Source organism: Aethalodelphis obliquidens, unplaced genomic scaffold (assembly GCF_003676395.1).
Source record: "Aethalodelphis obliquidens isolate GAN/ISIS:26980383/991018 unplaced genomic scaffold, ASM367639v1 scaffold22, whole genome shotgun sequence".
NCBI classification, from domain to species: Eukaryota; Metazoa; Chordata; class Mammalia; order Artiodactyla; family Delphinidae; genus Aethalodelphis; species Aethalodelphis obliquidens.
Window position 1 is genome coordinate 25,051,855 of NW_020837966.1, and position 26,395 is coordinate 25,078,249.

Here is a 26,395-nt window from a genome sequence, read left to right on the forward strand (position 1 = left end):
TCTCACTAACAATGTCTGAGAGTTCCAGTTGGTCCGCATCCTCATCAGCGCTTGATATTACCAGGGGTTTTGTTTGTTTGTTTGTTTGTTTGTTTGTTTGTTTGTTTTGCGGTACGGAGGCCTCTCACTGCCGTGGCCTATCCCGTTGCAGAGCACAGGCTCCGGACGCGCAGGCTCAGCGGCCGTGGCTCACGGGCCTAGCCGCTCCGCAGCATGTTGGATCTTCCCGACCGGGGCACGAACCCGTATCCCCTGCATCAGCAGGCGGACTCTCAACCACTGCGCCACCATGGAAGCCCGGATGTCTTCTTAATTTTTGGAGTTTTTATCATCAATGTGTGTTGAATTTTAAGTGCTTTTGATGCCGAAAACTCGGCCTCTGTGCACTGGTGCCGAATCAAATCTCAGAGAGAAAGTTTTGGGTGAAGTAGAAAAGAATATAGCTTTATTGCTTTGCCACGCAAAGGGGGACACAGCGGGCTTGTGCCCTTCAAAAACTGAGAGTCCCAACCGGGAGGATTTGGTGGAGTTTAACAGCAATGGTTCTAGAGTGGAGTTGCTGATAAGGATCAGGGTGTGTGCAGGGCCTGCACTCCTTTAATCTAGCCTCAGGTGATCTACTAATGAGCTTCTACCGTTCCTTTCATCTGGCCTCATATGGTCTCATGATGAGCTTCTCTGCAATGAAAAATGCTAACATCTTCCATTTGTTGGGGGGTTTTAGTTCTGTAAAAGAGCTCAAAGATATTGTTATGTGTCTCCCTTGAGGCAGAACCAGGACCCTGCCCCAAGGGTACACTAATGTTTCTTGACTGCTCTTCGCTTGTCTCTGCATCCCCTCCCTTCCCTGATTAGCAAGTGTTTGAAAGGCTTCTGTGACCAGGAGCCCCACAAGGTCCTGCTAGGTTTCACCTTGTCTGCATCTATTGGGATGATCATATAGGTTTTATTTTTTAGCCTGTAATATGGTGTAATATGGTGATTGTTTTTGTTTGTTTGCGGTACGCAGGCCTCTCACTGTCGTGGCCTCTCCCGTTGCGGAGCACAGGCTCGGGACGCGCAGGCTCAGCGGCCATGGCTCACGGGCCCAGCCGCTCCGCGGCATGTGGGATCTTCCCGGACCGGGTCACGAACCCGTGTCCCCTGCTTCGGCAGGCGGACTCTCAACCACTGCGCCGCCAGGGAAGCCCACATTGATTGGTTTTTAAATATTAAATCCACTTTGCATTCCTGGAATAAACCCAACTTGATCCAACTGGCTGGATTCAATTTCCTAAGATTTTATTAGAGGTATTTCTTTCTGTGTTCATGTGGATGTTGAACTGTAAATTCTTTTTTGGGTAATATCTATTTCAGTTTTGTTATCAGTGCTATGCTGGCCTCAAATGAGAGAAAGAGTGTTCCCTCTATTTTCTGAACAAAAATTGTTCACAATTGGTGTTATTTCTTCCTTAAGTGGTTGATAAATTTGACCACCGAAACTATCTGGGCCCGGAATTATGGGAAGTTTGTTGAACAAAATTTGATTTCTTTAATAGTAAAGAGCTATTCAGATTTAAAAGTTTGATCCTGTTTCAGTTTTGATAAGTTGTATTTTTCGAAGAATTTGTCCATTTCATCTATAATATCAAATTGGTTGGCATACAGTTGTCCATAGTGTCTCCTGTTATCCTGGTAATGTCCATATGTCTTCAGTGATGGGCTCTCTTTTTTTTTTTTTTACTTGTGAGCGTGGTTCTTTTTTTTTAATTTAATTAATTAACTAATTTTTGTGTGTGTTGGGTCTTTGTTATTGTGCGCGGGCTTTCTCTAGTTGCGGCGAGCGGGGGCTACTCTTCATTGCCATGTGCGGGCTTCTCATTGCGGTGGCTTGTTTTATTGCAGAACATGGGCTCTAGGCACGCGCGGGCTCACTAGTTGTGGCTCGTGGGCTCTAGAGTGCAGGCTTTGCAGTTGTGGTGAATGGGCTTAGTTGCTCTACGGCATATGGGATCTTACCAGACCAGGGCTCAAACCCACGTCGCCTGCATTGGCAGGCAGATTCTTAACCACTGTACCACCAGGGAAGTCCCCATTGATGGTCTCTTTTACATTAAATGCTCTCTGTATTTTTTTCTTGGCCAACTTAGTTAGGAGACGTATATATATATGTATTTTCATTACTGTGTTATGGAGTTGGATTGAATCAATGCTTTGTCTCTGAGTGGCAACTTGGAAGGCTAGTCATATGTGCCTCAAAATGGGACGCTTAACCCCTCTGAAGATAAGAGGTCTCATCAAGGGAAGCCACAGAAATACCATAGCATATGAATTTTTCTAGGACAGTTTTAGGGACATTAAAGTTAAAGCAAAGACTACACTTACAATATTAAAACGACATTACACGATGCAGATTTTAGTTATTTTTTAGGTTATTGGAAAACTTCTTGGAAGTTTCCCATGTTAAGAATTTAGGGCTGTCCTCCCACTCTTCGGCCACTTTCTTCATTCTTCTCTGCTCTCCGAAAAACGAAAGCACTGAATCAAATCCAAGTTCTTCACTCTAGAGCTGCACAAGTCTCCAGACCATGAAAGCCAACGGTTACAAACCTCAGATGGGAAAATTAAAATATGCCCAGAAATTTCAACGGACCGGAGGCTTTTAATTTGAAACGAATGTCTCTCGAACCCTCTGCCTAGGTCTTGTCTAGGTACGTGTATTTTAAAAAATGTGTGAGATAAGGTATAGAATAACAACATGAGTCAAGTGCGAACCGGGGAGCAGGCAACAATAACAAGTTCACATTTACTGAGCACTTCCTCTTTACTAGGGAATAACGTGACATTTAAGCCTGACAAGACCCTGAGAGAGGTTCTAGTGATCGTTTCATTTTACAAAGGAAGCCGGGGGTCACTCGACCAAGGTCACACAGGTATGCAGTGCAGATGGGCGCCTAACTACCTCAGGGCCAGAGAGAGGCGCGGTGAGACGTAATTAAAACAAGTGTACAGACCCTGGTCCTTCGGGTCGCCCAAGGAGCGACGACTGGCTGCTTAGCCCTGGGAGGAGCTGGGGAACCGCGCTCGAGCGAGCGGCTTCCGCGGGGAGGTGGAAGGGCCGGGGAGAGCCTGCGCGGACCCCGCCCACGGCCTGCTGCGACTTCCCATTCGCCGTTGATCGGCGCGCGTCAGTGACGTCCCCTCGCCTGCCGCCGGGAAGTGCGCGCGGCGATGACGGCGCAGCGGGGCCGGTGAGCGGGCGCGCGGGGTATTTGCGGGTGCGCGCCGCTGGGAGGGGGAGCGGCGGCGACGACGCGAGCTGCCTGCGGGCTCTCGCGCGGGCCGGGTCTTGGGGAAGGCTGGTGCCGGGGGCAGTGAGAGGCCTCTTCCGCACTAGGGGACAGAGCCCGACGTGGAGGTCGCGGGGCCGCGTGTCCGCCACGTCTCGCTGACCGCGGGCTGCTTCATCGGGCTTTCCCCGGGCTCTTTCCCTTCCTCGCGGCCGGGCCTCTGAGGGTCTCCCATTTCTGTCCAGCACCTGTCGTGGGAGGGGCGGGACACGCCGTTTCAGGGCCTGGATCCCCCCTCCCTGGGTTTTTCTGAGTTGAATCGGAGGTGGAAGGAAGCGCCGTGTTTGTCCTCCCCAGTGGTCTGGATGAGGGGAGCTCGCCCTCTGGTGGGAAGCGCCTTTGAAACCCGCTTTCCAAGTAAAGAGATGGTTCTTCTCTAGTGGTTTCCGTTGGGGGTCACTTTGAGCTCTGTTGTTGCCTCACGGAGGCCCACCTTATGTGGAAAGCGGGGTGGGAGGACGGAGGACGGAAGGCGGGGTGTGGATGGGTGGGATTCAGGAGACGTGATGCGAGGGGCGGATGGTGAATGAGGAAGAAGCCGGGAGCAAGGACCGGTCATGGGGGAATGCCTTATTTTACAGTGCCTAGGAAATATCCCTGGGTCATAAGTCTCAGGTGCGTGTGGGCAAGTATGTGACCGTGACTTGTTCTGGAGAAGACCAAGTATTCCTGCACGTCTTTGAGTTACATTTTCTAGAGCCACTGTTCTTGGCAGCCCTCACGCTTTAAACCACCTCCCGGGAGAGCACCCTAACAGTAAAATACATATGCGGGTGTAGTATCAGTAATATGCGCTTCATGAGTGCAAAACCGGATAACGACAAGCGTAGTTCCAGCTGTAATTCTCCCTCCCATTGTCGCTTTTTTCAGTCTCTCATCTGAACAGGAGATGAATGTCCCTCTCTGTTGATAAGTAAAATCACGGAATATCCCTTTATTGTCTTTCACTTGGAAGTTTCATTGTTGGGCATGCTTGCTTGTATTGTAGATGTGTGGTTGGTGACTTTATCTCCAGATGCTGAGGTGCCTGGGTCCCTGGCGCAGGCAGTTGCTGAGCTGCAGCTGGAGTAGACTGTTCCTTCTGAAGCACTCTCTGTTTACAATGAAGTTGCAGTCTCCAGAGTTCCAGTCACTTTTCACAGAAGGCTTGAAGAGTCTGACAGGTGAGAGATTAGGATGCCTCCTCTTGCTTTGGAAGCCTGTAAAAATGGAGAGGCAGAGGGTTAACGTTTTTTAGCCAACATTCATGGTTTTTTGTTGTTGTTAAGCTAATGAAAGCAGGGTTTACCATGCATGGGTAATCCAAACCTATAGCCAAATCATGAGAAGAGGCAAATAATGATTGCAGTTAAAAAGCATGGCTTTTGGGCTTCCCTGGTGGTGCAGTGGTTGAGAGTCCGCCTGCCGATGCAGGGGGTGCGGGTTCGTGCCCCGGTCCGGAAGGATCCCACATGCCGCGGAGCGGCTGGGCCCGTGAGCCATGGCCTCTGAGCCTGCGCGTCCAGAGCCTGTGCTCCGCAGCGGGAGAGGCCAGGACAGTGAGAGGCCCGCGTACCGGAAAAAAAAACAAAACCCAGGTACTTTATATGCATCACAGAATTGGGCCTACTAACTTATGGAGTAGGTACTTTTTCTCTTGTTTTATAGTTGAAGAAACAGAGGCTTAGGAATGTGAAATGCTTTTCCAACGTTTTTATAGCTAATAAGTGGAGAGCTGGATTTTGAACTTGTACAGTCTTGGTTTGAGAACCCAGCTTGTAACCGCTAAGCTATATTTCCACCCCAGGTATAAGTGCTTTGTGAAACAACTGAAGGTAGAAGGAAGTGGGAGTTACGTCCGTTTGTGCACATGCAGAACTTATCTGGAAGGAATACAGGAAACAACTTGAGCTAAGTGCCGGATTACAGCAGCTTCATCTTGCTTGCCGCAGTACTATCATTTCTTATGTTGGTTCTCAGTATTAGCTACTGTTGCAGTGCACACAGCTGCATTTCAAAGCCTATGGTATCTTAGTCACGCCTTCAGAAATATATTAAGGTGTATGGATGTAGAAACATGACCTTAACTGTTGGTTTGCCACCCTGGCTGTCGATTAGATTCACCTGGGGAGCTGTCCATTCGATTCACCTGGGAAGCATTTTATAACATACAGGTGCTGGTGTCCCACTCCTGCCCTACTGAACTGGAATCGGAATCTCTAGGGAGCATGGGCATTTATAAATTTTGATAAAAACTCTCATGACCAGAAGGTGGAGGAACCATTGCTTTAAAATGACTTTCCTTGCATTAGCTTGTTGACAAAGCTACTTTCCTATGCTTGAAATAAGGTGATTTTTTTTTAGGTGTATGTCAGAGGTAAATGGTCCAGAACTTGTTGATTTTTATAGGTTCTTCATAGTCTTGAAGTGGAGGGCCTAAAGCAGATGCTTTGCTGTGATTTTTTTTTTTTTTTTTTTTTTTTTTTTTTGTGGTACGCGGACCTCTCACTGTTGCGACCTCTCCCGTTGCGGAGCAACAGGCTCCAGATGCGCAGGCTCAGCGGCCATGGCTCACGGGCGCAGCCGCTCCGCGGCATGTGGGATCCTCCCGGACCGGGGCACAAACCCGTGTCCCCTGCATCAGCAGGCGGACTCTCAACCACTGCGCCACCAGGGAAGCCCGTGATTTTTAATTAGAGTGAAAAATGCTAGAGACTCACTGTCCCATAGAAGTGAGTCTCATATGCTACATAAACGTTTCTGGTAACCGCATTAAAAAAACAGAAATGGGTGAAATGAATTTTAATAACTATTTTTAGTACATCAACTTATTTAATTCCGTATATCTAAGATACCATCATTTTAATGTCAAATTTGTGTAAAAATTATGAGTGAGATAATTCCTTCTCTTGCTTGTAAATCTTTGAAATCTGGTCCTTAGCACGCACAGACCATCATAATGCAGACTCGCTGCATTTCACAGTGCTCAGGAACCACGTGTGGCCACTGTTTGTATGGCTCATGTCTAGAAGCTTCAGCTTTGAGTTGGATTGTAGCTTGTTCTTTCTTTACATGCCTTTCCCAGTGCCCACTCTTCCCGTCTAACATTGTAAGGGCCAAATGACTGGATGTAGGGAATTAACTCTTGGAGGCCTATCTCAGATCCTTATGCATTTTTCTTTTGGAAACAAGGGTGTGGATGTTGATTACTGTAGGTCCTTGAACATTTTTTATTTTAACAGTTGCATTTGGCTTACTAACGCTGACTTCAAGAGCTGAGTTTTCTCCACCTTCAGTGGTGAAGTCCTAAGGAAGTTAGAGACGGAATAGTATGGTAAGAGAGTGGTAGTATTTGCCCAGTGGTCTGGTCCTCGAAAGACTGGCAAATGGGAGCGTGGGCATCTTCTAAGATTGCATTTTTCTAGGTTATAGTGGAACTGGTAAGAATGGAATCTTTTAGTGCAGTGCCCAATGGTTAGAAAATCAAGTAATTAGTTTTATTTGATCTTTGCTACTTTCTAAAGACTTGAGTATTCTGGTAAAATATAATGTTCTGTATGAAAACAATGCACAAAAACACACAAAGGAAAAAAAAGATGGCTGTGATGCTGTGCAGTTTCATACTGTACCAGTTCTTAAATCATGATAGCTGTTTTGCCAAATGTAAAATTAGTTCCCAGCGTGCAAGAATTTGGGAGATTAGGACAGTGTATTATGCTCATATAGCGTTTTATAATGTCAGTTTATGTCATGTAATTTATGTTTCCTTTTGCTAAGGACAGCCATATAATACCAGTGGCATATAAGATTATTTCTTCATTGCATACATGAGACTGAAGTTCCAAACCTAGTGCTTTTTGCATAAGTTACACGGTTAGTGGACAAGCCGGGGTTGCTGGGAGATAGTGCTCCATGGTTAGCTATCCGCAACTGCTTAGGTATGTGATGTCCCCAAGTCGTATTAACATTTGGGACAGTTGGAATAGCTGATCACTCTTGAAGTTTGGGAGTTCCTAGAAACGCTAAGGAACAGATAGCTTGTTTTCTGGTAGTAACAGTCGTGCTGTGTAGTGGTCTTTTTACTAACACTTCCTGCCCGCTCTCCATCCGTACGACCTCCAATACTCAAAACTCAAAATTGTAAAGTGAAGCAGTTAATGAAAATTAGACTAAAAATTAAAATAAAATTTCGAAGATAGAAGACAATTACAAGTTTTCTGACAAATTAATGTCTTGGTCTTTTGGTTGCTCTTCAGACTGATTAATAATAGCTTGCTATCAGTTGTGGCAGCTGACACAAATTAAGACCATTTGGAATGATGAGATACTGCATTTCATGAGTCTTAAGCTTGAATTTACAATTAAATTTAGTTGTATGAGGTGTTATGTTCACTTGAGTATGTATGTAGTTTACGAAGTTTGTTGGAATGTGGAATGTGTCCTTGTTTCTGTAAGATTGAAGATGTCAGTAACTGAGGGGAAAAAGGAGCCTCTTTAAGCTGGATAAGCCTTACTGTTTTGGGTCAATATAAAATCATGCCTTTCTTGCAGTTTCTATGACTGCTCTTTCACACAGGCACGTACATATGCCTTTATGTGCCATTCTCATTTATATCAAAATGTTAGGATTGTGAGAACTTTTGGACATAGTTATCCATTTCCATAGGGCTAATCAAAATGATGAATAGATTACTCCGAGTTCTGGAACATATTTTTTCTGTAATGTAGTTAATACACTGGGTGACTTTGAACTTACAATTTTATTTTAGTAGACGGAGCTTGAGAATCTCAAAACAGTGGTTATCTTTGTGTTCAGCCTTGACCTTCATCCTCTTAAAGTAGGTTCAAATGAAAGTAAAACTTGCCCTTTTTTTGCATTCCAACAGTTTCTTATGTACTCTCTTAAGCTGAAGGAAGAAAAGCTTTTTAAAAATTATACTTTTCAGTGAAGCGATCCCTCTTTTTTTTCTTTTCGTTCTTTTTCTTAAGCTTGTGTATCACAGTTCAGTTCCATCGTGAGCCAGTTTGGTATAAAGTTGAGTGAGATAGGTTTGCTACTCTGAGAAGTGGGGAGACAGAGACATAAACAGGTAATTTTAATGTAATTAAAGGTAGGCTGCTCTCCTAGCTTAGGTGGAATTCACTTTACTCCACCACGAGGAGAGACTTCCTAAACTGAATCGCAGGAGTTGAGTAAGGGTGAGCTGGGTCAGTGTGTGTTCCCCACTGTGTGACCAGTTAGTGGGTCATAAAGTTAACTTAGTGGTCATGACCAGCATTAAAAAATAGAGGAAAAGAGATAAAGAATAGAATAGATTAGATTGCATGGTATGTATAGTAAGGGTAAGTACTATTTCATGAAACTCTTACCTTACCTCTCTAAGTCTCAGGAAAACTTTGGACTAACAGATGATTTTTTATATTTTATTTTATTTTTATTTTAATATTTTTATATTTTAGTTTAAGGGGCCATGGACCTCATTTTAAGGACTCATTGGGACTTGAATGGAAATGTGGAGTTAAAGGAGTTTGCACACTTCCTCTGGGAGGGGACTCACGGAAGTGGTAACCCTGTGGGAGAGCCTTTAGTTAAGGCAAGAAGGTAGAGGGAGGGAACCATTGTTATTTTTTAGCAGATCATTTTAGGGAGTCTGCAGAGGTCTGCAGCTGGAAGGCCTGGGAAGAACAGGCAGAGGAGGAGGATGACAAAGAGCACAGAGACTGGCATGGGGACGGAGGATGACGTTTTGAGCTGTGATTAGTGTTGCTAGAGCTCTGATGCCTTTAGCCGAACGCTCAGGTCAGCGCCCTCCTGCCAAAGGCCAGCAGGAGCACCCCTCGCCGAGACGGGGAGCCCTGACCATGGGGAACCTTGGGGCACCTTGGGGCCTCTGAGTAACAGGGGTGTAGAAAGGACGTCTTGTAGGATTTGAGCTTGAATCACGTGTTTTTGGGGCAAGTTGAAGAAGCGGGGCTTTGCTGTGCATCAGGTGGTGTCAGGAAGCAGGGGTTAACCTGTGATTGTCTTAATGATTCTTACCTGGAAGATGGGAAGCCTACATACACAGTGTGAGGCTAACGCTGACTGGGAACTAAGAGTATCACACGTATGAACTGTTACAGGGTGCTGTCTGGACAGTGTTTGTGTCTCATCTGTTCAGACATGATGACAAGTTGTCTTGATCCTGGTCACAGGGTGGCCTTGTCTGCTGTGGATGTTCTCTGCCACGGTTATGTCCACAGGAGGCCACCTGGGCCTCATTATGCGTGTCCAGCTCATAGCAACACCAAGGCATGGGTGGTGGTGTCAGGCCGGGTCCTGGACGTCATGCTCACTGCGTCCCTGTGGTGTCCCTTAGTCACATGGGTGGTCGTGGTGGACTCGGCCTTGTCCTCTGCCTGCTTTGGGTGTCCTGGACTCAGGTCCTCATGGTGGCCCCAGTGTCATATGGCTTCTCCATAGAAGAGCTCTGAGCTGGTTTCAGACATCAGATGCCGATTATTTCTTGAAGGGTTCTTAGCTATAACGTTTATCGTGTGTGGTGTGATCGACTGATGTTTGATGGCTTCCTGCATGAATATGTTGCCTCAGCACAATACACAGAGAGAAATATGTGCAGGAACACGTCACAATTCTAAAGTATGCACATAAATCCGGAGGGAGAGAGAGAGCGGAATTATTCACCTTACTTTTTAGTAATAATTCAAATTTACATTGATGACCTTGAAGCACTGTGGAATTCTAAATTACCTTCCGAATTAACCTAGAAGAAATTCTGCACGTTCCCTGCTTCTCATGTTTGTTAGAGGCATTCCGCTGTAGTCAGGTCACTTCATTGCTGTGGGCCTTGATCTCCCAATTTTTATGTAAAAAGGCCGAGTTCAGTAATCTCTGCTGTCCCAAGTAGATGGGAAAACTTGTACTTGTACTTCTGCACTTAAAAGAAACACTCTGAAACAGAAAACGTTCTTTTTCACCTCAGAATTATTTGTCAAAGAAAATCATGAATTAAGAATAGCAGGAGGAGCAGTGAGGGATTTATTAAGCGGGGTAAAGCCGCAGGATGTGGATTTTGCTACCACTGCTACCCCTGCTCAAATGAAGGAGCTGTTTCAGTCGGTCGGCATTCGTATGATCAACAACAAAGGAGAAAAGCACGGGACAATCACTGCCAGGGTGAGTGAAAAGTTTGACAGGAACTGCATTGCCTTTTTTGGTAAGTTAAAGAATTGTTATAGATCATTTCTAGTTTTTAAAAAGCGAATAACAAAAAGCCTAGTTTAACAAAAAAAAGTCAGTCTCCTCTACCCTCTATTAAATCCTGCATCCTCCTTTGCTGAAGGCCCTTTTATTTTTATAGTAGTTACTTTTTCCCTCCACATTTCTAAAAAAGACCTTTCTACGCTCCAGTGTTTCATTTTTGTTGTACGCGGGCATCTCACCGTTGTGGCCTCTCTCGTTGCAGAGCATAGGCTCCGGACGCGCAGGCTCAGCAGCCATGGCTCATGGGCCCAGCCGCTCCGCGGCATGTGGGATCTTCCCAGACAGGGTCACAAACCCGTGTCCCCCGCATCGGCAGGTGGACTCTCAACCACTGCGCCACCAGGGAAGCCCCAATTTTAAATTTCCAGTCTTAAGATGTTGCTTGTTGACTTCCTGCAGGGAAGGTGATTGAGCCTTCTTATCACACCCTTCTCAACAGCAAGCACATACGATGCTCCTTCCCTCATTTTCTCAGTACATATATGCCATAATTTTTGGTTAAATCAGTTCATAACTGTTGTTTATGGCTAGATCGTGCAGTGTGTTTCAACTACATTCCTCGTGTTCCGTGCTTTGGGTTTTCCCTGCATTTAATGGCATAGTTCTCTGACACAGCTCTCGTGTGCTGCTGTTTCATTCATCCTGTGCTGTGCAGTTCCTCCCGGTGGCTTTCACCACGTCAAGTTTCAGTTCCTTTTTCTGGAGCCAGCTCACCGGCTGCAGTCTGTCTTCTCCCATCTGTGCGTCCTAGGCCGGCTCCCCACTCACGTCCTGGGATTTCCCCACACCAGATCTTGTGAGCTTCCTTGGCCTCTTACTTACCAGACCTCCTGGTTCCTGACCCCGTGGTAGTCTTTCCTGGATTATGCCCTCATTTTGGTAACCTGAGAGAGCTTTCCATGTGTGAAATGTTTTTATTTTACCTTCACACTGATCTGATAGTTTGGTTGGCTGTGGAATTCAAGGCTGGGAATTATTTTCAGGCAGAAATGTAAAAAAGGCTTTGTTTTTCTACCTTCCAGTGCTGCCACTGAGAAGTCTGAGCTCATTTGGATCTCTCCTTTGTTTGAGACCTGATTATTATTATTCTTTTCCCCTCTTGGAAGCCTTTCTGATCTCTTTATCTCTGGTGTTTTTAATTTCAAGATGACGTGCCTTGGCTCGGATTTATTTTTTCATTCATTGTGTAGGGCACTTAGGGCCCCCTTGTGTTCCCCTCATGATGTCATCCCCTTTGTTAAATGTCTCTCCCTTTGGAAAATCCTGTGATGTTGGACGTTGGACCATGGGGGCTCATCTCCTAGTTTTATCTTTTGTCTCTTATTTTATATTCTCATTTGTTTTATTTTACTTTGAGATTGCCTTAACTTGATCATCCAGTTTTCCTATTGTATTGGCAACTTTTGCTGTCTTCTAAATTTTCAAGAGGTCTTTCTTACAGTATTTTTGAAAGCTTCCTGTTCTTGTTCAGATGCAGTATCTTCTCTTATTTCCCTTAGGGCATCAATTTTAGGTACTTCGACAATGTCTTTATTTCCTCTGAGCTTGTTCTGTCTTGCTGTTGGCTTTCCTTCGGTGTGGGTATTTTTCGGTCTCTCTTTATGTTTGGGTGATCTACTGTGTGCATAATGACCTGAGCACTTTACTGTAGTTGTGTCTTTATTTCCTCTGAGCTTGTTCTGTCTTGCTGTTGGCTTTCCTTCGGTGTGGGTATTTTTCGGTCTCTCTTTATGTTTGGGTGATCTACTGTGTGCATAATGACCTGAGCACTTTACTGTAGTTCTGTGTGGGAAGCGTCAGCGAGTTAGTTATGGGACCACCACTGTCAATATCAGGAGGACTTTTCATTAGGAGACGTCAGAGGAATCCTCCAGTGTTACCCAGGTTAGAATAAGCCTGCTTGTTAGCATTTTGAAAACCAAGCGGGGAAAGGGATAGGGGTTATGTTGGTTTTTCTTCATGTTATTTTCATTGTGGTGCATCACTCCCATGGTCACGTGTCTGGTGCCCCAAGTTCTGATTATTTTGGAGTCAGCCTTTCTGGTTAATCTCTGTTTCTCTGCTTGGGTGAGGGAGTCACTGTGGAGGTCTAATTTTTTCTTGCATGGATTTTCAGCAGTCTTCATATTTCATACCCTTTTCTTTGGGATAACTTGTGCCTCAAATTCCTGATTCTGGAATTCTGTAGTGAGAACTAGTTTGTAGAGAAGAATATGCATGAGGTTGAGAGGAATTCTAGAACAGACTTTTACTGATCATTAATGACTTTCAGTTCCTAATGAAGAGATTCCGAACTGCTTGGCATGTAGCGACCTTTGCTGTCTTCCCCTACATGCTGATATGCTATTTGTGCAGTGTGCTTTCTCTTACACGTATCCCTCTTCCTCTCCATTGTGCCTTTGGTCATCTTTTTCTCTTCATCTGAATGTTCTTCTTCCCACATCTGCATGTACATATCCTACTTATTTTTCAAAGCTAAGACCACATGTCCCTCTAACATGAGGCTACCCACCTCTTCCCAGCTGGAGGTAATCTCTCTTCCCAAGATATATGTGGCACTGTATTTTAACCTCATTGATGATTACCAGTAAAGGAGCTGCAGGGTGTGGTACCTGTATTTCTTCCTCTGTCAGTCCTTCACTCAGTGGTATATATTCTGTAAATTGATATTCAGCTCTTTGCAAACTGGAGCTGTTAAAAAATATTTCAAAGAGTAGTCTGGTTTGAAATTGAAGAACCAGAATATACTGTTTTTAAGGGCTCTTCCCTTCTGCCACATGATTTGTCAGACATGCCATTTTTATATGTCAGACTCATCTTTTTTAATTAAGATGGGTTTATTATTTCTTAAAAATATTCTTTGGATCTATCTTTGAATACTGTGGGTGTCTTCCTATCTCAAGGTATATGTGCACTAGTTGACTGTAAAAAGAAAGAAGATACCTGTCAGGACTAACATGTTATTTTCAATTCATCCAGTGATACTAAAAACAAATTTTAAAAAAACATATATTTACTTCCAGCTTCATGAAGAAAATTTTGAAATAACTACACTACGGATTGACGTTGCCACTGATGGAAGACATGCTGAGGTCGAATTCACAACTGACTGGCAGAAAGATGCTGAACGCAGAGATCTCACTATAAATTCTATGTTTTTAGGTAATATATGTAGATAATGTTTTAATTCAGTCCAAATGCCTTCTTTTTGAGTGAAACCTGCATCCTGGAAACGTTCCCCAGCGTGAGGGGTTGCATTAGTTTCTTCTAAGAGACAGCCTGTTGGTTAAAGACGGCCCTGGAGCTGAGATCCCTGGGTTCCTCGGACTCCATCATTCTCTCGCTGTACAATGAGGAAGGTGATATTAGCTTCCTTTGCAGGGTTGTTGTGAGGATTAAAGGAGTTGGTCATGGCGAATCCCTGGCACAGTGCCTGGCACCTTATTAATCGCATCTAAAAATGTTAGGTTTCGGGTCAGAAACGTGCACACAGACACACACACGCTGTGCCCCTGTTCCTCTGTCTTTCCTGTGCGCACATTCCACCCCTTCCTCTCTGCTGGTGCCGGTGGTGCACTTGGTCAGTGACTTCACCTCTTCCGTTGCCTGTTGCTCCGTGTGCCGAGCACCACTTCAGTCTTCTGTAGCACTGCGTTTCAGGAACTGTCTGTACTCCGTCAGAGTTGGCGTGTGAGAGGGAACCTATGTATCATCTCAGCTTAACTTGTTCATGAAAGGAGTGCGAATCATAATGGGAGTAGGTGTGAATTAGGTTAGTGTTTTGGTGCACAATTGAAGCATTGTTTTTTGTCCTTTAAATTTTAGACAAGCTCTTTAGGTTTAAATCTCTGGATTAGAAAAGAGAGACGGAGCATCCACTCTTCGTAACCTACTTTGGGGCACGGTAACTGTGAAAGGATGAAGCAGTGGGTTCCACTTCGTGGGATGGGGAAGGGGGCTGTAGGCCCAGATGGGATCTCTTGCTAATTACATTAATGCCAAATAACATTTCTAGAGCACCTACTCGGTTCGAGGCGCATCAGTGCTCACTTGATATACTTTAGCTCATTTAATTCTCAGAAAAGTTCCATAAAGTGGGTATTAAACTCATTCGACAGATGAGGAAACAGACTCAGAGATGTTAAGTACTTGAGCTCAAGTCATGGAGAGCCTTGATTGGTTTCAGAAGCCTGGGTGATTTATGAACAAAGGCAGCCCAGCTGGAGGCATGCTTTCTCTCCATTAGGGGGTGGAACTCCAGGTGTTAATTTTCTTCTTACACCAGTTTTATTTAAACTGCTCCAACTAGTGCAGTGTATGAAAAATCTTACAACTAGCTTCTCATATGCAGACAGAACTAAAAGAAACTAATAGTCTTTTTCAAGATACTATTTTATAAAAATAAAAACTGTTCTTATTGGTACTACTGTTTTCTAACATTTGCTGAACCCTCATAATGTGCCAGCCACTGTTCTAAGCCCATCACGTAAATGTAATCTTCCCACCAACCCTATGAGTAGTTCCTGGTATTTAACTCACGATAATTTGCTCAAAGTCCTGCAGCTGGTAAATTGGAGAATTAGGATTCCAACGTACGCAGCCTGGCTCCAGAGGTCACATCCTTAACCACCACATTATGCTCAGCAACACAGCTTTATTTCTCATTTTTATTCATCATTTTTTTAAAAGGGTATTCAGAGCAAAACAAAGTACACACTGATGTATACTCAGTAATCCTTACCTTTAGCCCACTTTCCCATCCAGACTTTTCAAGCCTTATCAGATAAAGCATTCCTGGTTCTGGGGGTGAGGGTTACTTTGCTTTTCAAACCGTTATTTTCCGTTTTGTCACACTATGTTTTTTTCCTCCAAATTTGATCTTCCCTTCACTGAAAAAGATCTTATTATTTCCACATTCCCCAGGAAGTTGAGTCTCTTCATTAAGAGAAGTAACATGAAGAGACAGATATATACCACATTTATGTTCTACTTTGTAATGGTTATCTTTGTCTCTTTACGTAATTGTTTGTTTATTTGTTTTCATTTCCTGCTGTATCTTTCTGAATCTGGAGCCTTATAAATTGGCTCTAAGTGTCAAAATGCCACATCAACCAAAAGAGCTTGGCAAGTATTAAGCCTGAGTTTACCAGTGTCTTTGCATTTGGGATAATCAAAGAGCACTCAGGTTCAAGAGAATTAAAATGACAAGTGGTTATTTTTTGTAGTAGTGGCAGTGCTTCCTTTCTGTGATGCCACGAGGTGAAGTCTCTCTTAGGCTCACAGAGCTCCCCGTTTGGGTGGTTGAATGATACCTGTGTCTTTGCTCGAAGTGTTTCTCTTTTTCCTCCTTAGTTCTCAGGGTGACCATCTGTCTCAGTTTGCCTGGGACTGAACTAATTCCTGAGACCTGCGATTTTCGGTTTTAAAATCAGCAAGGTCCTGGGATAACTGGGATGAATTGATCACTTTATTCATACCTGAGGTTTTATGCACTTTATATTAAAATTGTTGGGTTTTTTTCATTTTGTTCAACATGTGAGAGAGCATATCGTGGTAGAACTTGGTTTACAACATTTTGAACGGATATTAGGTTCACATGGTTCAAAATTCGCAAAGTTTAAAAGGCTGCATGGTGAAGTGTCACCATCAGATTTACTGTCCCCTTGCTGACAGTGTAATAAGACTTGGATCCTTGCCAAGCTGATACAAAGCTGAAAAATGGTGTCTCATAAACTTGCATTTCTTATGACTAAGGTTGAAAATCTTCATTTTTAAAGAGGCTTTTTGTATTTCCTTGTATATATTTTTAGCTCATTTTTCCATTTATGTGGTCTTTTTCTATTTAAGAGCTTTCTGTAGATTATCAAAATTAGCCATTTGTCTCTATGATAGACTGAAATGTGTTTTTCCCAGTATGTCATCTAATGCTTTGCATTGTGATGTTTTTTTGCTATGCAGCCATATCTGATGTTTTATGTAGTTGGATTTGTTAATTTCTTTGAAGGCTCTGGTGTTGTGTTTTGTTGTTTCTTCTTGGTAATTATATTTTACCAATAGGGATGACGAAAGGTCATCCCTATTTCAGTATTATAAAATTGTTCCCTATGGTTTATTATTTATTACTTTTAGTACTTAGTTTCTCCAGAGAGTTTTTACTACTGTGTATTGTTTCCGGATTATTTTGGCAGTTCTTGTTTATTTTCCATTGTTCACTTGAAAATTAGCTTGTTTGATGTTGTCTCAGCCCACTTCATACTGGCATAGGTCTTGTTTAGTTTATTGAGTGTATTTAATTGCTGGTGTAAATGCAGCCTTTTATTCCATTATATCTTCCATTTGATACTGGATATAGATGAATGCTATTCATGTCTGTATTTCAACCTTGTAAGTCTTCACTTTGCTTAGTTTTTACTGTTTGTGATAGTTTTTAGCTAATTTCCTTAAGTTTTCCAATTTTTTTCTCAGTTCCTTTTAATTTTTTGAATTGAGGTAGTAATTGAAATACAATGTTAGTTTAAGTATACAATATGATTTGCTACTTGTATATATTAAGAAATGATCACCACAAAAAGTCTAGTTAACACCTGACACCATACATAGTTACAGAATTTTCTTCCCCTTGTGATGAGAACATTTAAGGTCTTCTATCTTATATGGAATACAGTATTGTTACCTATAGTCACCATGCTGTGCATTACCTCCTCAGAACTTACTTACTTTATAGCTAGGAGTTTGCACCTCTTGACTCTCTTCACCCACTGCACCGGCCCCTGGCCTCAACCTCTGGCAACCGCCAGTCTGTTCTCTGTGAGCTTGTTTTTTTTAAGATTCTATATAAAAATGAGGTCATACGGTATTTGTCTTTCTCTGTCTGGTTTATTTCACTTAGCATAATGCCCTCGAGATCCATCCATGTTGTCACAAATGGCAAGATTTCATTCTTTTTTATGGCTGAGTAATATTCCATTGTATATGTGCCATTGTTTTCCAGTTCTTATTTGTTAATAGTGATTTTTCTTCCCTCTTTTCTAATGCATAGGTTTCGATGGTACTTTATTTGACTATTTTAATGGTTATGAAGATTTAAAAAATAAGAAAGTTAGATTTGTTGGACAAGCTAAACAGAGGATACAAGAAGATTATCTTCGAATTTTAAGATATTTCAGGTAAGGATTTTTATAAATTACATTAATGATACAGTTTTGAATATTATTACCAGAGCACAATTCTGATCATGTGAAATGCACAGCAGGTTACTGTACACAGTGGTGACATCCCAAATGCCTGTCTCCAAGAGACAGGATACTGTGACTCATGATACTTAGATACTTCATCTTTTCATTGTGCAAAGCAGTTATTTGCTCCTTTCTGTGATGATCTTTTAAATAATTCAGCTTTAAAAAGGTCTTTTTTCTTTTTGATTATTTTCTGCACCAGTCATTCATTACACAGATATGAGGGCTTATCACAAGCCAACCCTTGTGCTAGGTGCTTTGAACAGAGTAGTGAGTCAGAGTATGCCTTCATATGGCTTACTGTTTTAGGTGGTCATGGGAAATCTGTCCGAAGAATTGGGAAGGTATGAAATGCATTTGGGTGGTCTTGTGGGTAGCAATGCTTTTTCAACTCTGAACTCTAACATTTAAGTAAACTACTGTAACTGGCTAATTTATGTCTACTGATACTAATTTTTCACTGGTTGGGATCACTCAGAATATTCTTTGAGAGAGTCTACATATTTTGTCAATAAATGCTATCCCTTTAGACTTCAGTGTTTGCAAACCGTCTCTCTTTACAGATAATAGGACAGAGACTGAGGCACAGCCATAGCCATTTAATCATTTAATTTAGATCACTAATGAACGAATTTTGAAGATATGAGTGGTAAAAACAGGTATACTTTAATGCTTCCAGTTCTGAGAGTCCATGAAATACACTCCCGTGTCTGCAGCGAGATCTGTTTTATTTGAAGCTCTTAATTAAAAGTATTGATGTGTACAGACAGGCAACCTTTGAGGGATTAAGACTCCTCCAGCGTGGCATTTCAAGTCTTGTTTTAGTGCCTGGAGAAGACTGCTCTGGTTTATGCATCCAGTGTCAGTACCAATTCAGAGACCTCTTTTGATGGCCATTCTAACGTTTCAGTCAGTGATGTGAAAGTGCAGTGAGGAGGGGGTCTGGTTCTTGCTGACTTTAAGAAGGTTACTTATACTTTATTGGACCTCAGGTTTTCTCATGTGAGAAGAGAAAGAAGGTGAACTGACCAAGATGGTTGTTAAGGTTCCTCCTAGACCTAATACTTCTCTGTTGTTTCTGATTAAATAGATGTCTGCAATAGTACTGGTAAAATGACAAGCAGATTTTTCTGGTGAAACACTGGCATAGAGGTAGTACACTCTGAGACTTTTGCTTTGTAGGTTTTATGGGAAAATTGTAGATACACCTGGTGACCACGATCCTGAGACTTTGGAAGCAATTGCAGAAAATGCAAAAGGCCTGGCTGGAATATCAGGAGAGAGGATTTGGGTGGAACTAAAAAAAATTCTTACTAGTAACCACGTAAATCATTTGATTCACCTCATCTATGATCTTGATGTGGCTCCTTACATAGGTGAGTCCAACTTAAAAAGTTTGCCTTTTTGGCCATGAAACACATCTGGTTTAAAAATTTCGTAAGAAAAAAAATGTTTTAACAATTCTAAAAGGAAAAATGGAGTATTTTAAAAGATGGTAAACTTTGAGGTCAGGAGTAGGACAGTTTTTTCACAGGTAGGGGACAGCTCAGAGACAGCACATTGTGGTGGAACAAAGTGGCCTCCGGAATCAGTCCATCCTGGGTTTCAGTGAGGCTTTGCCACTTAGCAGCTTTGTGACTTGCCTTATTTCCTTACGTGTTAGTTTCTGAATCTAACAGAGGGGTATGAAAGTGATGGCATCTGTCTAATGGAAGGGCTGAGAGCTTCCAGGAGCTTTAATACATGTACAGCACGGAGAAGACCTGCCTTATACATGGAAATAGTTCACTAGGTTTAAAATTAATATTCAGAAGCAACAGCGGGATTTTGCGATGTGGGAGAGGGCAGCAACAGTGTACCAGTGGTTCATCTGTAAGATGGAGCAGCACACTGGACCCATAGTGAGCCCTGGGGCCAGGGCACTTCTGCAAACGGAAACAGTGTTTGCTTAAGATATGAATTTATTTTATTAAATTTATCCTTTCTAAAACTGGGTTAAAAATGCTTTTGTCCCTACAGGCTTACCTGCTAGTGCAAGTTTAGAAGAATTTAACAAAGTCAGTAAAAATGTTGAAGGTTTTTCCCCAAAGCCAATGACTCTCTTGACCTCACTGTTCAAAGTACAGGATGATGTCACAAAATTGGATCTGAGGTTGAAGATTTCAAAAGAAGAGAAGAATCTTGGTTTATTTATAGTTAAAAACAGGAAAGATTTAATTAAAGCAACAGATAGTTCAGAACCTTTGAAACCCTATCAAGACTTCATTATAGATGTAAGTATGTTCTGGGCTTGGTCAGAATATAAATCATCTTTGCTAATTGTGGAACACATTTATTAATACTAAGACCCACAAAGTATTATGTGAATTCCTTTTATTTTAAATGAAAAATTTCACATTGAGCATTTATTTAAATTTTAGGATAAGATCATTAGCAAGTGTGGTAATGTTTGACTTTGGCCCTTAGTCTAGAGACTCCGATGCAACTGCTCGTGTGTGTGAACTCCTCAAGTACCAAGGAGAGCACGGTCTTCTGAAGGAAATGCAGCAGTGGTCCATTCCTCCGTTTCCTGTAAGTGGCCATGACATCAGAAAAGTGGGCATTTCTTCCGGAAAAGAAATTGGGGTTCTCTTACAGCAGTTGAGAGAACAGTGGAAGAAAAGTGGTTACCAAATGGAAAAAGATGAACTGCTAAGTTACATAAAGAAGACCTAAATTTGATGAGAGCTGGCTACTAAAAAAGCAGAAACATTCTGGTAAGACTAGTTTTTTCCCGTCCCCCCTTAGTGAGATTGAAGAGACTGGAATAAAAGCCAGCTTAGAGGATCTCTTCAGAAGAGTAAAGGTCTTATTTTGTGAAATATAATTGTATTTCAGGCATTAAAGGAAAGTCTACCTCCTCTTAATCTGATTTATATCACTGAACCTTGTAATTCTTTTGGAATAGTTCCTACTGAGGAAAAAAAGGAGTTGGCTTCGCTTAATCTGTCTAGGTTTTTTTAAAAAAGCGGGTTTTTTGGTTTTTTTTTGCATAGGGCAGTACTAAGATTAATCCTAACACGTGGTAACTGTCTTGAAAAAGGTGTTTCTTAGTATTTGCAATGGAAATACCTGGTTTAATTTTCTACAACAATTGTGTATGATAAGTGTCGGTTTTTATCTGAATTCCAGAATAAACTTGTGCTTGAAAATAGCTGACAAATTTGCGTATATAAAATGTGAAGATCAGATGTGTCCCAGGTGGCCGTCATTCCTACACTCAGGACTTGTTCTAGGGAGCTGTACTTTAGTGTAGTTGATACGTTTCTCTGCCATGATGAACAATTTCCGTAACTTCCTGCTAAGCCGGGAAAGATTAGCTTGAGGGTTAGTCTTGAGGAATTGGAAGATAAATGTGGGTATCTATATATGTGTGTATATGTGTGTGTGTGTGTGTGTGTATATGACAGGTGCCATATACATAGTGACAGTACTCCTGTCGCTTTAAAGTAAAATAAAGGTTATGGCCTTTTGCTCTTTAAAGATTTGAGGCTAGATGCTCGCAGTGGGTGAAGAGGTGTATGGCACAAAGTATTGTTCATTCTGACATTTTATGATTTTCCTTTCTGTGTAGCCAGTCAGAGCATCTTTGTGCGCTACTGGTAAATAGCAATTTTGGACCTTGATAAAACAATTTTGAAAAGCATATTTCTGTTAAAGCCCTGCTAAGAGGAAGTGTGACAGTGTACAAACAGGGGCTATGTTGCAAGAAAGGGAGCCTCAGAAACGACTGCACACAGGTCAGTAATTAAACGTCTTATAACCCACTGAAATATTTAAGATACATATTTGGAACCAACACTGTAGAATTCGTACTGTTGCTATATAGGAAGTATGCAGATTTGAGGTCTGGTTTCATCATGTATAAAGAGACTTTAAAATAGTATATGCGTGTTGTTATATACCAGGAAATTTTATTTGCAAGTGTCAGTAAATAATATAGAACATTCTGAGATTACACTCTTCAGGGGGCCAAATGTTCCCTCACTACACCTGGTTTAGATATAAAGAGATGTGCCGTGCTACTGAAAAGAACTCCCTGGAATCCCCTTTAGAGGACGTTTTAGTTCAGTGTAAGACTGACTATATGAACAAATAGTAGAGTCATTAAAAACCCAAGGTTAACAAAGTAAAGCTTAGGCATATCGAATACAGAAGGGGCACATGCTAAAAAACCGACAGCGTTCTTGAGTTGCTTTTCATTTACTCTCTTTACATAAATGTGCAACATGATACTCGGTTGCCGATTCCAGGCTAGGCAGTCAAAACCATTGCATGTTTGGAAGAAGAAAATATTGACAAATTCAAACGAGAAATTTAACAGTCCATTTTTGGCCACATCCATTGTACCCGATTAGCTGAATTTCTCCCAATGAATATGTAAAGCAGTGAAGGAACATCAAAATTACGCAAATGTAAAAGTATCCAATAAACCCCTTGAATGTATAAGCAAAGAGGTAGGTGGCAAATCAGTCTGTCTAGAACTTTACCTTAAGAATTATTTCTTACACCTAGATTATCTGCTTATGAGTAGATATTTTACATTATTTAAACAAAAGAACATGTTTAATTTAGTTTTGCTCTTACAGTTTACTTACAGAGTTTCTTTAGTTTACATTGAACAAAGTAGCCTATAAAATACATTAGCACATCTCACTTGGAGGAAGGGGACGTGTTTTAGCGTCTGTGTTCCACAGTAGTCTTAGGTTCAAATGAAACTTTGGAACAGAATAACCAAACACTGAGCAAAAACACAAAATACGATTTTCACTAACAAACATGTTGGGGCTCAAACTGTGTATTAGGTAACTCTTTAGTTTCTCTGAGATACTGATTTGTAAATTTTGAAAGTACTGATGAAAATCAGAAAGAACAAAGCCCTTTTAAAATAATACACACTGCCTTGCCTCTTTCAAAAAGGAACAGTACTAGTGCTTGGCACTCTAGCTTTTGGAAACTTCTGCTGTTTGGAGCACTGATACAAACGTGCCATTCTGTTCCATGGATCAGGATCAAGTGAGGAACCCTCACATTATAAGAATTTATAGGAATTTCAGGTATGTTTTGCAGGAAATACTCTCACCAGTTTGTTTTACAGATGTCTTCATGTCCTGTCAGATCCCACAGAATAAGAGCACCAAGCTCCTAAAACAGATAACTCCCGACCACATATTCTAGACTGCTTTTCATCCTCTTCAATAGTATATTTTAGTCTAAATCTTCAAATACTGTTGTTTGACTAGGAAACTGCAACCTTCCATGTAATGTCGCTTTTTACTTCGGTATGCATCAAAAGGAGTAATTTCCAAAGCAGACCTGATGTTAGAATACCGATTTTGCTAAGGAACCTTATCCCTACCGTATTCGTTTATAAGCAGAGTATTATTTTGTCTGGGCTTATGTCATCTTCAGTGTCTGGGATCGTGGGCAGCAGAGCAGATCGAGTCAAACCCCAGAATTTTTGAGGTGACATGTCTTTTTTGGTGGCTGTAAATTTCCATCCAATATGACTTGCACAGATCCTGCACTGGGCAATGGTCCAGGCGAACCTATAAAATTAAGGAAAGGTATCAGCTGAGGCTGTGTATCCCAGCCTATCACTGTATAACCTGTTGGGAAGACAGATCTTAGAGCCAAATTCTAAGAATGGGAAGAAGGAATACTGAGTTTGGATTTATATAGTTTCCTGAGACAAACCTCACAAAAAGATTTTCTAGTTTGTATGGTAATGCATCAGTCTTTATATATATATATGTATGTGTGTGTATATATATATATATATATATATATTACTTGATTGTGCTCTTAAGCTGTGCTTAAAATTTTTTTCTCCAATGCCAAGAAAGAAAAAAAAATCTTATTAATTAGTACAGATTTTTTTATACAACTTGCTGGTTGCCAGGACCACTCTAAATTGCATCTGCATTTTCTTTGTTTTGTATTGCACTCAAGTTAGTTAGAAAACAGCAACCACCTGTAGAAATATGCACTTTTGTGTGAGTTAAAACTGGGGGAGGTGTTTTTCTCACGTAAGAAAGATTTCAGGACTACTCTTCTAAAATGAGACTGATTTCTAAAATGAGAAGGATTTGTCAGGTAATTCATCCAAAAATACAAGCCATGGCATTACAGTAAGTATAAGCACTAATCCCTACTCAGCTTGCCTCTTTCAAAATAAAAAGGCTGAGCCAGTATTTGGACAAATAATAGGGGGTCTTGAAAATAATACGGCTCAGGGAATCTAACAGGTGGTGTGTTGGTCCCACAGTCATACTCTGAAGGGCACTGGGCTAAAGTAAAAGAAAAACAAAAAACATGCACACTAGAAGAAAAGCAAGCATGGTTTCTGCCTGTTTCGTGTCTATTATCATTAAATCCGCCTATAATTTACAGTTGGCCCTCGTATCTGCGGTTCCTCTAGCATCCAACGATTCAACCAACTGCAGACCAGGCAGTACTGTAGTATTTACTGTAGTATTTTACTAGTGAAACATACCTGCGTCTAAGTGGATGCAAACAGTTCAAACCCACGTTGTTTAAGGGTCAAATGTAGTTTTACTGGGTCATACAACAGTTGATTTTCAGATGGAGCTGACGGGAAAATGAGTGTGGATTGATTAAGTGTATGTTAATCTGAGGAGAAGTACAGTTGCCACCTTCTTTGTCCCTAACCTTACATTCAGTGAGACTGTGCAAGAAGAGCGTTTTCTAGCTGTTCATGAAATGAACATTTAAATAGAATTATTCACTTCATTGTCTACTTCTGATTATAATTCTAGCAGCTCTGCTTAGGACTCTGGGTTTTTCTTCCCAATTAAGGCAAAACCAAAAAAAAGTGACCACCACCACATTACCCAGGAAACCAGCTGTGCTCTGTAGAAGGCCGGCCGATCAGATTCAAGTTGCAGGCCTTATACACGGTAAGCGTCTCATGCACGTATCCGTGAGGATTCACGTAAGCTGCCATCGGCCCACATAAGGATAAACTAAAACAAAGAATCAGTACAGAGGATAAGGCAAGTCAAAATGGGGTGGGGTGGGGTGGGGGTAAATAAAAAGTTCACCAAGAAACAAGGTTCTAAGAGCTATAGTTTTGAACCTTTTAGTTAAAACTACTAATAAGAGGTTGGCAGTCAGCCCAGTTTCATTTGGTCTAAATGTTTTCCATGATGACAAAACGGAAAATACTGCTAGTTTTTTAAATCTTCCTCAAGATATACATTGTCAAATATGTGGACTCAACTTCCCCTAAAGGAGCCTGAGAGGGGAAGTCCAATGAAAAGTTTCCACTTGGTCATTCTTGGGCATCTGAGTACTCTGCAAACAGCAGTTCTTCCCTTCTTGATTCATAATGACTTTGTTGTCAGAAAATAATTTTCAAACAAACAAACACTGTCACACAGCATCAGTACATGTTCAGAAGCATGTCGTCCTTTATCTTTGATGCTATGTGGCGAAACTGATATTTGAGTGAAATATCATAGGAGGTACGTCCTTAAGCACTAAGAAGATATCCTCTAATTGACAGATTTTCAACAAGGAAGGCGGTGGGCGGGTGGGGACGAGAGGACTGCTCAGCTGTTTTACTTCACCATGCTCATTACCTATGAAAAATGGCTTACATGCCCCCACTGGGGTACCCAATCAGGAAGACTGTCTTACCCAACGGCAGAGTTAATTCCCGCCCTATTTCATTTGCTGAGTATTTGTCATTTATATGGAGAATGGAAGTACGGTCTTGCCTGTAATTCTGTTATAGCAGTTGGCAAAACGTATTCAGATCTATGCTAAAAATGTAATAAAGATCTCACCTGAATATTTCATTTTTGGTTGTTATTTCTGTTTCTTGACATTGTTTACAGCAAAGAGATGTACACTAAAAAAATTTAAGAGGAAATTAGTGGGGAAAATGCTCCCATGGTGTTGATCCGTCTGATTATCATATTTTCCTTCCAACCGTTCAACAACATAGTTTTAAAGATGGAACAAGAAAAACACAATCTGAGATCTAACACATACTCACTCACAAAACTTATGACCTTCTAGGATAGAGAAATAGTGACTGATATATATATATGTATATATAAAAAACCATACATGGTTCACGTAGAAATCAAGTGTTCAGAGTCTAAATGAAGATCACATAAAGGTTATATCTGAGGAATGCAAAACAAGTCAAGTTTCTGTCTTATGATCCCAAATGAAATATATAAAATAATCCTTTAAAATATTTTTAATGCAAACCATGATGGACAACTAGTTCTCTAATTCCATGACTACATGAATGGAGCCTACAGATAGTTCTGTTGGTCCTAACAGTGCACCCTCGCTCTTTAGACTGACTGAACATGGGCATCCAAACGTATTCATTTTACTCACTTTATTCATAATGTCCAGTTCACAGCGAAGTCGTTGGATCGCACTACCAATTTTAAGGAGCTGAATTCTTAATACATCATCAATAGGAAGACAAGCAGCTACTCTGTAAGAAAAATCTTAAAGACATGGTGGGTTTTTCAAGCTTTAAACTTAGGAAGGAGTTAAGTATC

The 26,395-nt window shown here is 41.5% G+C and overlaps 2 protein-coding genes across 8 annotated transcripts in view; one reads left to right on the forward strand and one right to left on the reverse strand.

The window, feature by feature from the left end:
* Positions 1–3,211: 3,211 nt before the first annotated feature.
* TRNT1 (tRNA nucleotidyl transferase 1) lies at positions 3,212–20,998 on the forward strand. 4 transcript variants are annotated; one of them, XM_027121446.1, is made up of 8 exons: positions 3,212–3,230; positions 4,318–4,492; positions 10,292–10,485; positions 13,596–13,734; positions 17,612–17,738; positions 18,990–19,183; positions 19,827–20,080; positions 20,274–20,998. In XM_027121446.1, the coding sequence occupies exons 2-8, from the start codon at positions 4,345–4,347 to the stop codon at positions 20,520–20,522; spliced, it is 1,305 nt and encodes a 434-aa protein (XP_026977247.1). In that variant the 5' UTR covers positions 3,212–3,230; positions 4,318–4,344; the 3' UTR covers positions 20,523–20,998. The 4 variants fall into 4 exon arrangements, with proteins under 4 accessions (XP_026977247.1, XP_026977245.1, XP_026977246.1 ...); XM_027121444.1 differs by lacking the exon at positions 3,212–3,230 and adding an exon at positions 3,275–3,944; XM_027121445.1 differs by lacking the exon at positions 3,212–3,230 and adding an exon at positions 3,275–3,686.
* Positions 20,999–21,668: 670 nt separating this feature from the next.
* CRBN (cereblon) overlaps positions 21,669–26,395 on the reverse strand; it is a 104,448-nt gene continuing 99,721 nt past the window's right edge. For all 4 annotated transcript variants that reach the window (XM_027121438.1, XM_027121440.1, XM_027121441.1 and 1 more), the window contains 4 exons: positions 26,226–26,341; positions 25,658–25,722; positions 24,701–24,832; positions 21,669–23,395 (listed from right to left, as the gene is read on the reverse strand). In XM_027121438.1, the coding sequence (XP_026977239.1) occupies positions 23,215–23,395; positions 24,701–24,832; positions 25,658–25,722; positions 26,226–26,341 (494 nt within the window). In that variant the 3' untranslated portion in view covers positions 21,669–23,214. The remainder of the gene's footprint in view (positions 23,396–24,700; positions 24,833–25,657; positions 25,723–26,225; positions 26,342–26,395) is intronic.

What these genes read in the sequence shown, in the direction of transcription:
- TRNT1 (XM_027121446.1), top strand. Translation starts at nt 4,345, where the DNA reads ATGCTGAGGTGCCTGGGTCCCTGGCGCAGGCAGTTGCTGAGCTGCAGC. An exon ending in AGGCTTGAAGAGTCTGACAG is followed by an intron (nt 4,493 to 10,291) that starts GTGAGAGATTAG and finishes TTTTCACCTCAG; the next exon opens with AATTATTTGTCAAAGAAAAT. An exon ending in ATCAAGACTTCATTATAGAT is followed by an intron (nt 20,081 to 20,273) that starts GTAAGTATGTTC and finishes TTTGGCCCTTAG; the next exon opens with TCTAGAGACTCCGATGCAAC.